General features: G+C 44.5%; 1 protein-coding gene across 3 annotated transcripts in view; it reads left to right on the forward strand.

Moving 5' to 3' along the window:
* zgc:162816 (uncharacterized protein LOC571260 homolog) overlaps positions 1-13,918 on the forward strand; it is a 70,949-nt gene that overhangs the window by 37,096 nt on the left and 19,935 nt on the right. For all 3 annotated transcript variants that reach the window (XM_063040214.1, XM_063040266.1, XM_063040271.1), the window contains exons 5-7: positions 4,600-4,721; positions 9,156-9,345; positions 12,117-12,222. In XM_063040214.1, the coding sequence (XP_062896284.1) occupies positions 4,600-4,721; positions 9,156-9,345; positions 12,117-12,222 (418 nt within the window). The remainder of the gene's footprint in view (positions 1-4,599; positions 4,722-9,155; positions 9,346-12,116; positions 12,223-13,918) is intronic.

Below are 13,918 nucleotides of genomic sequence, written 5' to 3' on the forward strand. Positions count from 1 at the left end.
ATTTGCTGCGTTGGCAGTGATCTGTTTTATAGATGTTGTCTGGTCTGTTCAGTAGAATGGGGGAGGGTTAGCTATAAAGATAAAAGAGGGTTGCAACATCACTGCTTAGAAATAGAGTAAGTATATTGTCCAAGTACATAGATGTCACCATATACAACCCTAAGATTCATTTTCTTGTGGGCATACTCAATAAATCCCCAGTAGAATAATAGCAATAATAGAATCAATGAAAGGCCGTATCCATGTGGGCATTCAACCAGTGTGCAAAAGACAGCAAACTGTGCAAATACAAAAAGAAAGAAATAATAAAAATAGATAGATAAATAAGCAAGCAAGCAATAAATATTGAGAATGTGAGATGAAGTCCTTGAAAGTGAGCCCTTAGATTGTGGGAACATTTTAATGATGGGGCAAGTGAAGTTGAGTGAAGTTATACCTTTTGGTTGAAGAGCCTGATGGTTGAGGGGTAATAACTGTTCCTGAACCCGACGTGCGAGTCCTGATGCTCCTGTACCTTCTTCCTGATGGCAGCAGCACGAAGGGGACATGGCCTGCTTGCTTGAGAGTTAAGTCCGCTGAGTCCTTCATAAGACTGTGAAATCTGTAGATCATTAAGTCAATTTAAAAGTACATTGCTTAAAGGGAAATTACATGCTGCAGACTGCAGTGAGAATAACTCAAATGAGGTATATTTAGAAGTATTGTACATAGCCTGCAAAACTTCGCGGTGGTTCACCAGCGTCATCTTGCATTAAGCTAGATGGTTAATGGTTAGTGGTTTTCTTTGTCCTCTTCCTCTCCAGAATGGCTTGGAGAAGCAAGTTGCTTAACACTGACATTTCATCTTGGCTACTTTGTATAGACAGGGCACCATAAACAAGAATGATGTTATCCTTCCCATTTTTTTAAACATGAATACACAGAACTATTAACTCTTCTCCCACATACTGAATATTCACCTCTGCTCAGGAATTCACATATACACTGACACACAGGACTTCATGAACATATAGACCAACACATGTAATTGTGGACATTTACCTATGCAATCAAATACAGTCAATGAAGTATTCACATTCACAAGCACATTCACATTTAAATACGCGTATTTACCCACACGCATGCACACATGTACACTTAAGTATGTACAGATGGACACTTTCCTCCATACACTTACCTCATGCTCAAACAGACATTCTTGCACATACAATTATGTATGTTGACAGACCTGCTTAAAAACCTGCAAAAAATACATGCATTTCCTAGTCAGAAAATGATGTGACCTTGAAGAGGTTCCAGGGATCATTTTTCCCATCTCAATCCAGAGGATGTTGAAATCAATTGTAGCTGACTTCCAGCAGCTAACAGCACAAATTTAAACTTATCACAATTTAACAGTGTCTACACCTGTCCTAGGAATGGTGGATATTCTTAAGTATGAGAGTCATAGACTTATACAATATGGGGACAGGCTCCTTGGCCCAACTCATCCATACTGACCAGGAGATTTGTCCAAGCTGGTTCCATTTGCTTGTGCTTGGCCCGTATCCCTCTCAACATTTTCTGCCCCTGAAACTGTCCAAATGTTTAAACATTGTAATTGTACCAACATTTACAGGTTCCTCTACCAACTTGCTCCATATATCCGCCACTCTCTGTGTGTAAAATATTAGATTAGATTAGATTAGATTCAACTTTATTGTCATTGTGCCGAGTACAGATAGAAAGCCAATGAAATGCAGTTAGCATTTGACCAGAAATGCAAAGAATAGTGTTATTTACAAAATAACTGCGCATAAAAAGTAAGTGCTACAGCACACAAATATAAAAGTACTGAGACAGTACAATATGGGTACAATACTGCTTAGCACTGTGATGTGAGGTTCAGCAGGGTGACAGCCTAAGAGAAGAAGCACTTCCTGAGCCTGCTAGTGCGGGAGCAGAGGCTCCTGTAGTGCCTACCAGATGGGAGGAGAATAAAAAGTCCATGGTTAGGGTGAGATGCATCCTTGATAATGCATTTTGCCCTGCCCAGGCAGCATTTATGGTAGATGTTCTCAATTGTGGGCAATTGAGAGCCGATAACCCTCTGAGCAGTTTTCACCACTCGCTGGAGTGCCTTGCGGCCCGATACGGAACAATTGCCATACCACACTGAGGTGTAGTTGGTGAGTATGCTCTCAATGGTACAGTGGTAAAAGTCCGTCAGTATCCTGGGACAGAGGTGAGCTTTCTTGATGCTTCACAGGAAATAAAGGCGCTGTTGCACCTTTTTGATCAGGATGGGGGAGTCCAGGGATCAGGTGAGATCCTCGGAAGTGTGAACACCAAGGAATATGGAGCTTGATACATATTCAATGCAGCTTCATTGATGCAGATGGGGACGTGAGTGTGGCTACTAGCATGCCTGAAGTCCACAATAATCTCCTTGGTCTTCTGGGTGTTAAGGACCAGGTTGTTGTCGGCACACCACTCAGCCAGCTGCTGGACCTTGTCCCTGTAGGCTGTCTCGCCATCCCCTCTGATCAGGCCAACCAACGTGGTGTCGTCTGCGAACTTGATTATGGAGATAGAACCGTGTACAGGAACGCAGTCATAGGTGAAAAGGGAGTACAGAAGATGGCTCAGCACACAGCCTCGAGGCACGCCGGTGTTCAGGGTGAGAGTGGAGGAGGAGAGGTGGTCTAACTTAACAAATTGGGGTCTGTTAGTCAGAAAGTCCAAGGTCCAATTGCAGAGGGATGAGCTGATACCAAGCTGGCGAAGTTTGGCGATCAGCTTGGAGGGGATCACAGTATTGAATGCCGAACTAAAGTCAATGAACAGCATTCTGACGTAAGAGTTGCGGCTGTCCAGGTGGGTCAGGGCAGAGTGAAGTGCCGTGGAGATGGCGTCCTCTGTTGACCTGTTGGTGCAATAGACAAATTGATGGGGGTCCAGGGTAGTGGGCAGACAGGATTTCAGATGAGATAGAGCCAGTCTCTCAAAGCGCTTTGCAATGATGGGGGTGAGTGCAACTAGACAGAAGTTATTCAGGAACAACAGGAATTCTGCAGATGCTGGAAATTCAAGCAACACACATCAAAGTTGCTGATGAACGCAGCAGGCCAGGCAGCATCTCTAGGAAGAGGTACAGTCGATGTTTCAGGCCGAGACCTCTTCAGTACCTCTTCCTAGAGATGTTGCCTGGCCTGCTGCGTTCACCGAGAAGTTATTCAGGCCCGTGGCAGTGGAATACTTCGTCACTGGCACGTTGGTGACAATCTTGAAGCTTGTGGGGACAACTGCCTGGGCCAGGGACAGATTGAAAATGTCCGTGAAGACCCCGGCCAACTGCCCTGCACAGACTCTGAGCACACGGCCAGGTATTCCATCCGGACCAGCTGCCTTCCGTACATTCACCCCGCTCAGGGTGGCGCAAACATTGGAGGTGGAAAGTGAGGGAGGCAGTTCATCAGGTGGGAGATCCGCTTTGAGGGTGACCTTGTTCTCTTGGTCAAAGCAAGCGAAGAAGTAATTGAGCTCATCAGGGAGGGAAGCAGAGCTGGAAGTGGGAGCAGTACTAGGTGGTTTAAAGTCTATAATGACCTGTATGCCATGCCACATGTGCCGGGGGTCTGAGGAGTTGAAATGGTTTTCGATTCTCTGTTTGTATATGTGTTTAGCCTGAGAGATTCCCCTCCTCAGATTGGCCCTGGCAGAGCTGTAAGCCTCCTGGTCTCCAGACCCGAAAGCTGAATCTCTGGCTTTAAGCAGGAGGCAAACTTCTCTGTTCATCCATGGTTTCTGATTGGGGGAAACTTCTATTTGCTTTTGTGATGTCACTCTGTCTACACACTTGTTGATGTGCTCAAGGACAGAGTTGGTATGTAAGTCAATGTTAATCTGAGAGTCTGTGGTGGCATGGGCAGCAAACGTGCTCCTCATTAAAATATGCCCCTCAAATCACTTTTAAGTCTTTCTTCTCTCACTTAAAATCTATGTCCTCTAGTTTTAGGTGTCCTTACCATGACCATCTACTTATAATTTCCTCAATTTACTGTATTGGCAGTGACCTGCTGTCTGGTCTGTTTGGGGGTTGGCTGGATGAAAGGGTGTAGCTTAGTGGTCTTCCTCTTCCTCTCCAAGCCATCTTGGAGATGTGGTTTGCTCAACACTCTCATCTCATTTTGGTTACGATTTCATACTCCTCTTTAAAGTCAACCCTCAGCTTCCTACACTCCAGGGAAAATGTCCCAGCCTGTCCAGCTTCTCCTAGTAACTCAATCCCTCCAGTCTCAGTAGCATCCTTGTAAATCTTTTCTGCATATCACCTTCCTACCGTGGAATGACCAGAACATCAACCAGTGATGTTCCTATCTACCAAATTTTAAAGTGATAGTGAAAATATAACCACTGGAAATTTTAACTAAACAGAGAGCATTCTGGGAGTACAGAGCACATCTATTGAAACAGAGAAGGAATTTGAAAAGGATCTCCATCCAAAGAATTGATCCATTTTCATGTTTTTTTGGTCTTATTGGCCATTAAGATAATATTTGCCTACCATCAGTTGCTGGAACCTGTGAACATGTGTTTAAATTATCATTAACTTTGCAGGTTGGAGAAGGCAGGTGTGAGGTGTCCTCGCAGTAGCATTGGATCAACACCTTCCTGCAGTCACCTCGTAACAGACATGGGACGTCTCAGTGAACTCCACCCTGGAAACTACATCTTCTATGGTGAGATTCACATCATTTTGTTGCTGAACCTTATCCGGATTTGGTTGAGATCACCTGAAGCCATTTGGATAATAGTTAAGAGTCCAACATTTTATGATGGAAGTGGAGTGTCAAAATACTGCAGAGCCAATGCAGAGAATCAGGGATATGGGCTAGGTGGATGGTGTGCAAGAGTACATAACTTTGTCCATCATAACAAAGACATGCATCCTTGCCTTTCCATAAGCTTGTAAAATTCAAATACACACACACATCCTTACAGTGTAGATGGAGAGAAGCTCTTCACATTATGAACCCCCACAGCCCCCCATGACCCTGTGATTTCAGTCTCTGAGGCCAATGTGTGAGCACCCTTCCAGAGGGTGAACTCACAGGAAGCATCTGGCAGATGGGGTACATGGCCGAGTACAGAAAACCTCTGCTGATAAACTGACTGGAGTGTCCACTAAGATCTTTAACCTCTCACTTCAGTAGTCTGAGGTACCCATCTGCTTTAAGCTTTAACCTCACCATGTCCTATCAATCCAGCTCCAAGAAAACTAACGTTGATGCCCTGTTATGACAGTTTGATGCAGCTGAAGCAGAGAGTGACTCTCCGCCCATCATTCCATCCTCGCCCCGATTGGTTGGGACCTTGAGAACCAGATCTGCCAAGCCCTAAGGCACGAGACTGCTGCGGGTGACACGCTTGGCAACCGACTGTACGTGCTGGTGGCCATGCCCTCTGAGGGATTCCAGTGGACCCACTCCTCACCCCTCTCCGGTCACCCAGGGGCACAACGGACTCCGGATTTTCTGCTGTGCCGATTCTGGTGACCCACTGTGATTGCAAATGTACGTAAGTTCGATGCTGCCTGCCTTCAATCTGCCCAGTCTAATTCCTCCGGCCAGTGGTCCTCTGAGCTCCTGAGGCCCCTACTGGTCTCCTAATTCCTGTGTTTCCAGATTGCCGTGGGTTTGAAACATTCTTTTAGGGTACTGGTGATCATGACAATAGTGGACCATTTCTCCAGGGTGGTTCACTTCATTACCCTCCCTGATATTCCTTCAGCTGCTGAGACGGTGGACCAGGTTCCCCAACATATTGTTCGCCTCCATGGTTTCCCTCAGGACATTGTGTTGGACTGGGGCCCACAATTCATCTCCCGCTTCTTGTGAGCCTTATGCTCCCTCTTCCACATCTCAACGGGTTTGTCCTCTGGCTATCATCCACAGACCATTCTGGTCACTCTAAAAGAGCTAACCAGCAAGTGGAGAAGCTTCTATGATGCTTCGCCATCTCTATCCCTTCCACATGGCAGAAGTATCACCTCCTCTGCCACAGGTACGTCACCTTTTGAGCTGCTTCATGGCTTCCAACCCCCACAGAGGAGCCAACAGTGGAGGTCCTGCCTACCAGGGCCCAGTTCACCACTGCCGGAATGCTTGGAAGATGGCATGGAGAGCCATCCTAGCTGGCAATTGCACCCACTGCCACCTGGCCAACCACCATCTGTGCCCTACCAGACTACTCTGGCTTGGGGACTGTCCACCCAAGACTCGCCCCTTCACGAGCTCTCGCTCCAGTTCATTGGTTCCTTCAAGATTGCCCATTTCCTCAATCCAGTCACTTACCTGCTCCAAGTGCGACCAACCCTCAGGATCACATCTACCTTACACATGTCGTGCGTCAAGCCTGTTGTCCATGGACTGCTCAACCCACCTGAGCCTGCGTCTCCAGAACCTAGGTGATCCAGTGTACCCGGTTCACCAGTTGATGGATTCACGTTGTCATGGGCATGGCGTGCAATACCTGGTTGTCTGGGAAGGGTATGGCCAGAAGAGAGGTCATGGATGCTGTCCAGTTTCATTGTGGAAGCATTGGTCATCGAGTAGTTCCACCTGACTCATCGAGATCATCCTGGGCCATCGGGTGCCAGCCATAGGTGGTGGGTCCTGTCAGTCTCCCCACATCTGCCCGACTAGCAGGAGTCTCCTGCCACTTGTTTCCAACTCATCACCTGTAGCCTATTTAAGCCAGTTCTCATCCTCAGTCCTTATCCACCCATTGAACCAGCCAGCCTCAATCAGATGCTTCTCAGCTTCAGTTACCCTATTTCCTGTGGCATTTAGTATCTGCTGTCCGTCATTTAGTGGCCCCGTGTGGCTTGTTATTTTCATAGTCTTTCATTAAAGTTATTGTCCATTGCTGAATCGTCTCCGTCATTCTGCTTTTGGGTCAAGCCTCCTCTGCAGCTCCTAACACTTCGTCCTCACTGAGATCCGTCATCTCTGTCATCTTCAAATACAGCCTTGCCTGCATACCTGGAGTGCATTGTTCCTGGAGTGCATTGTCCATGAAGGTCAAGGTTACAGTCCCTCAGCTTTCTAGCCTCAGTAACATTCCAAGCACATGCTGCTGATCTGAGCTACTTAAGAAAATGAATCTCAGCATTGTATGTGGTGACATGTATGTACTTTGATAACAAATGTATTTTGAACTTTGAACTTTGATGTCCCAGTTTGTTTCTTATGGCCATTAAGGGTGTCTTCAAAACTCCACACAGAAGGAGAGGAAATTTCATGTACTTATCCTTCTGCCCACAGAAGCAGAGGAGGCAGACTTGGGCAATGGAAGGGCTGGAAAGGATTGCAGGGGTTCTTGCTGGAGTTTATTCTGAGTAGCTGCAAACACAGAGGACTCTCTGATCTACAGTCTGTTCCCAGGGGCACCCAACTAAGGGAAACATCAAGGCACTGAAAGGTGCACTTTGCACCCTGATCAAAACCTATTGGTCTTCCAGACAAGATGTCTACAAGGGAACACCGCTTACAAGCTGCAGGAGTATGTGTTAGACGATGCACTACAGCTTGGTGCAGCCAATGCAGTGTCTTTGTATGGAAGGACTACAGTCTAAGGACCTTCTGCCACTAGACACTGAGGAGCTAAGCCCTGTGTAAAACCTTCTCAATTACTTGATCCAAGGAGGCTAGGAGTCTCAACGGTGCTCTGTACACATGAAGTGCTAACACTACTAACGTAAGTGGCACTATGAAGAAAACCTTGCAATGTTTACTGTATTGTAAGTATTTTTATGAATGAAGTCTATCTTTTTAAATTTAAAAATTGGCTTCACTAAATTGGCATTCACAGACTACACCTCCCTAAAAATTCCCTGCAGTAGAGATTGACTCTGGCCTTGGAGATCTCTAGGAACCCCATAAACAAAAAGTTTGGCTCCTGTGGGCACTCTTTTGCACCAGCTTATCCAAGTTCCTGTGAACACAGTTCCAGTGTTCATTCGTTTGATAGCAACAATCCCTTGTAGCATGAGGAATATTACTTTTATTGTTGTACAGCAGGTCCCTTTTAAAACTCACTGTAGAGATCCCAGTTAACAGACTGGGAAGAGCAGTATAATGAAGTAAAGTTACTGGGCTAGTAGCAAGTATTTTGTACCGTTGATAGAGAGTTGGATCAAATCCCACCATGGCTGCTGAAGAATTAAAGTAATTATTTAAATTTGGAATAAAAAATAATGTTAGTGATATTAACCGTGACAATATTGGATTTTTTATAAAACATTTGGTGAACAAATGTCCTGGAGAAACAAATGTTCTGCTGTTTACTAGCCTTGTCAACAGTACAGGTGACTCATATGCATCAATGCTGTTGACTCTTTAGGACATTAGGAATTGGCAATAATATTGGCATTGGCAATAATGTCTATCTGAATGAATAAAAAATGCTTTAAATGACAGAGAACATATGGTGGGAATAACAGTGTTAAGTTTAGTATGGCATTGCACAGGGTAACCTGAAAGTTTGGTGAACCTCTCAATTGAAAACCTCTATCTTTGGGCAGTCTGGTGGCGCAACGACATCGGCGCCGGACCCAGGAGTGGAGGTTCCTGGGTTCGAAACCAGTCGGGTCCGCTCTCGAGTACGCTTTCCATCCATGCCGGGTTGAGTGTCAAGATCGCAACTCGACCTCATAAAATAAAGGGAAAAATACTGCGAAGGTGTCTGTGTGAGGAGTGGCGCTCCACACAGTCTCTCTCTCGCTCTGCGCCTTGTGGAAGCCATGAAAAAGACATCATCACGGACGCACGTACGCACATGCCAAAAAGAAAGGAAAGGAAATCTCTATCTTTATGTGACATACAGAGGGGATGTCAGGGGTAAGTTTGTTGGGTGTGTGGAATACACTGCCAGTGATGATGTTAGAGGCAGATGCAACAGGGTCTTTTAAGAGACTCTTTGGTACATGGAGCTTAGAAAAATAGAGGGCTATGCGGTAGGGTGATTCTAGACAGTTTCTAGACTAAGTTACATGGTCGGCACAACATTGTGGGCCGAAGGGCCAGTAATGTGCTGTAGATTTCTATGTTCTATGTTCTGTTTTCTATTATGTTAGTAAAAATCAAACATTTTTCAAATTTATTTTCTTCCAGATGTCCAGCAGCTAATGATTGGCTCCTGCCAGATGGATGATATCGCTGTGCGTGTGTTGACAAGAGTCATAGGTCATTATCCTCATCGCAACCAACTACTAGTCAACTGTGGCTGGACAGGATTGAGCCTGCATAGTCTAGGAAAACTGCCTACTGGTTATGCAATCATTGAGGGGCATCCTGAGCTGAAGTAAGAAAATATGAACAAGATTGATTTCTGAGTCCTCTCCGTGTTCTCCCTAATAGTTTTAATTCTGGCTGAGTTACTTCTACCTGGGCAGCTATCGGCTTCAAGTTCATCACTCAACAGGATGCTCATCAATCAGCACAAGGAAGCAGATTGAAGTAGCCCGTAGTAGTTGTGTTTTTTATCCGCAGAGAGAATTGATTTCAACGGCAAGGCCACGATTGCTAGTGCACGTCCTATGCAAAACCCAGGATGATCAGGCTTTTCTACCTACTCACATTTACAAGGTTGGATTAAGTACATTATATCTCTGGATAGGTTGGTTGGATCCAAACAGATCAGAATTTCCCTGACCGCAAGTTCCCAGACTTGATGGAGGATAAACTCTTCCCAGGCAACAAAAGGATGTTTTGCATACATATATATACATATATAAAATGTTTCTAGTGGACTCAGTACATTCCATATACTTAAAATTCGTTGAAGCATCTTTTGCAGTCACTATGAAAATGGAAAAGCACAGCTTGATCTTTTTAGGCAATCCTTCAAGATAAGAATGACTTGCTTCCATTCTGCTTCTGTGAGTTTTTGAGGTGATTGTTGAAGCCAGTTTGGGAACCTTAAAGGGGACAGGAGATTCCCAAAAGAATGGGGGGATCATTAGATTATATGGTGGTGACTCTTTGTATTCCTGATGCGTTAAGTCAATGTGCTCAATACCATCCTGAATGCTCCTTGTCCATTTTGAGTGTTTGTGGACTTGGAATTCATAAGGTTTATTGGGTATGTTGTATTTTTTTCAGGGAGGCTTTGAGCACATCCTTGAATCTTTCCCTCATCTGTCTAGCAACCCCCTTGACATAGAATGCCTGTTCTTGGGTTTGTTGTCAGGCATTTAATAAATTTGCCCAACTGAGGCTACTTGAGGCCTCAATGCTGGGAATGCTGTCCCGGGAGGAGACCCTGACATTAGTTTGCTTGTCCTCCCATTTTTTTTTGAAGAGTTTACATGACAGCATTGATGGTGCCATTCCAGTGCCTTGAGGTGCTTACTGTAGGTCATCCAGGCCTTTTAGTCCCTGTTGTGGGGTCTGAATCTTCAAACATAGTTGACCAAAAGCCGTCCTGGCACACCGAAGGCAATAGTAAATTTTACCCTCAATGTCTGAGAGATGCCTCCCAAAATAAGACTGTGATATGATTTTTATAATCAAGTAGTTTCTTACTGAGGTTGGAGTGACTTTGGTTCTGAAGTGTATCCACCAAGGTTTGAAGAGTTTCCCATTAGATCAGAACCAAGTTTACTATTGCTGCTGCATATGAAGTGAAATTTGATGTTTAGCAGCAGTCGTACAATGCAAAAACCTAAAATTACTATATAATTATTAAGAATTTTTGCTATAATTATTAGTTCAATGCCTGCAGGAAGTTTGTTGATGAGAAAGTTTGGAGGACGGTAACAGCAGACAAATTGTAATAAAATTATATGTACTTTAATGAGATAATGATGCAAATGAAGAATAATTATTCCTCATAATAAGGAAGAATTCCTAAGCTTTTCTTCATTCTGTTGTTGTGGGATCATCTGTGCCATCTGAGAGGGCAAACAGAGTATTGGATTAATGTTTCATTCCAAGTCTTTGCTCAGTTCGGGTAATATAGTATATCACTTCTGGTGCAATATAATTGAGGTTCAAGCCAAAGGTAGAGAAAGATATTTTCTTTGTCCCTTTAGCTTTAATATGCACACTAGAGACAGGCTGGGGGATAGGACTTAAAGATCAAAGATTAGCTTTATTTGTCACATGTACTTTGAAATATTGAAACAGCCAACACAATCCGAGGATTGGATTGGGACATAAGTGTCACCATGCATCTGGCGCCAGCAGGGCATACCCACAACTCACTAACCTTAATCCTGGACATATGCCTTTGCAATGTGTGAGGAAACCAGAACACCATGTGATCACAGGGAGAATGTACAAACTCCTTACAGACAGTGGAGGGAATCGAGCCCCAATCTGTGCTCTCTGGCACTGTAAAACATTGTACCTTGCACTCTTGCACGAGCTCAACTAGCAACTGCTCCCTCTTTGGATTACCTTTAAACATGGAGAACAGGATTATGTCATTCCACCTCTTGGGCCTGTTCTCCGACTCAAAATGATCATGGCTGATCTGATTGTAACCATAACTCTTGATTTCTGTCTACTCTGGTAACCTTTCACCCCTTTACCTCTCAGCAATTCTACAGTATTCTGCTTTAGAACATTCAAAGGCTTTCCTCCTCTGCCCTTTGAGGAAAAGAATTCCAGGGACTCAGGTCCAAAGGGAAAATCTCATCATTGTCTAAAATGGGCATACCTTTACTTTTAAACATTGACCTTCAGTTCTAGATTATTCTAAATGAGGAAGTATCCTGCCCTCATCCACCCTGTCAAGCTTGCTCAAAATTCTATGCTCAGAAGTCCTTGCTCAATTTTTAAAATCCAGATGGATACCAGTCTAACCTGTCCTCATAGGTCAACGCCCATTCCAGGCACTAGTCTAATAAGCCTTCTCTGAACTGTTTCCAATATAGTACCATTCTTCTATAAATAGGGAGATTGCTACTCTACAACATATTCCATTGTGGTCTCATAAATGCCCCATTTAACTAAATACTATGGACACTTAACTATTGATTTAACCCCCACATTTCTGGATCTTCAGTTTTGTCTACTAGGGCTGACACCCTTTACTACTTTAGTTTTAATTTGTATTTTTCATTACAGGCTGGTGGGAATGACACAAGAACATGGGAGGATCGAATCAATCTCAGGAAAGCTGGATTTTGATAAGTTCCCACTTGGGAGTCTCATCTCACTCATCCCTTATCATGTACGTATCCTGCTTTGCTATGATAAATTTCTTAGTTTGCTGGTGTGCAGACTTGTGTATGTGAAGCTAAGAATATCTTAGAGGTTCTTGCAGTAGTGGTTGCCTGTCGTGTCTGACAATGATGGGAAACCTGTGCGGGAAGGTTTTTAAAGTGCAAAAGCCATTGCACAGGGATGGTTCCACTCTCTCAACCTCAGAAGTCTGGATCCAGTGGTGTGAGCAAGCACCTCATACTGGGGTCTTCCTTGGTTGCAGTGGGTGACCATGACGTCTTCTGTGCTTTGGCATGCTCTTTGTGCTCCATGGACTATCCATGCACTGTCACCTTCCTGGCCATTGGATCTCACCATAGATCTCATCCGCCCAATCCACTGGAGCTGGTTTCGCATGGTAGGACAGGCATGTCCCTGACGTTGGAGAGGGTACAGAGAAGATTCACTAGAATGATTCCGAGAATGAGAGGGTTAACATATGAGGAACATTCGTCCGCTCTTGGACTGTATACTTTATACTTTATTGTCGCCAAACAATTGGTACTAGAACGTACAATCATCACAGCAATATTTGGTTCTGCACTTCACACTCCCTGGATTACAAATATTAAATATTAAAGATATTAAAAATAGTTTAAATTAGTAAATATTTAAAATTTAAATTATAAATCATAAATAGAAAATAGAAAAATGGGAAGTAAGGTAGTGCAAAAAAAAACCGAGAGGCAGGTCTGGATATTTGGAGGGTACGGCCCAGATCCGGGTCAGGATCCATTCAGCAGTCTCATCACAGTTGGAAAGAAGCTGTTCCCAAATCTGGCCGTACGAGTCTTCAAGCTCCTGAACCTTCTCCCAGAGGGAAGAGGGACGAAAAGTCTGTTGGCTGGGTGGGTCGTGTCCTTGATTACCCTGGCAGCACTGCTCCGACAGTATTCCTTGGAGTTTAGAAGAATGAGGGTAGACCTCATAGAAACATTTCGAATGTTGAAAGGCATGGACAGAGTGGATGTTGCAAAGTTGTTTCCCATGATGGGGGAGTCTAGTACGAGAGGGCATGACTTAAGGATTGAAGGGCGCCCATTTAGAACAGAGATGCGAAGAAATTTTTTTAGCCAGAGGGTGGTGAATCTATGGAATTTGTTGCCACAGGCGGCAGTGGAGGCCAAGTCATTGGGTGTATTTAAGGCAGAGATTGATAGGTATCTGAGTAGCCAGGACATCAAAGGTTATGGTGAGAAGGCCGGGGAGTAGGACTAAATAGGAGAATGGATCAGCTCATGATAAAATGGCGGAGCAGACTCGATGGGCCAAATGGCCAACTTCTGTTCCTTTGTCTTATGGTTTTATGGTCCCTATCTCAGCGGAGTATGAAGCCACTGGCTACCCCCGCCCTCGCCTGTTGAAGCAGTGAACCGGGGCATGGCCACTGTCACATGCAAACAGCTGTGTGGAGCCGCTGGTGAGAGCTGAGTGTCTGGTAGGGATCGAAGATCAGTGAGTTGCCCCAGAATGGACACGCGAAACCCCTACCCCTCCATGGACACTCGATACATCTCGGTTCTTACAGTAGTACACACTTAGAACCTGCATCAACTATATAGACACAAACTATAGTGAAATTTAAAAGTATAAAAGCAATGTGTTACAATTTCAGTCCAAACAACCCAGAGTGAAAATATTTCCCCTACATAATTTCTGACTAA

This window comes from Mobula hypostoma, chromosome 1 (assembly GCF_963921235.1).
Source record: "Mobula hypostoma chromosome 1, sMobHyp1.1, whole genome shotgun sequence".
Taxonomy (NCBI): domain Eukaryota; kingdom Metazoa; phylum Chordata; class Chondrichthyes; order Myliobatiformes; family Myliobatidae; genus Mobula; species Mobula hypostoma.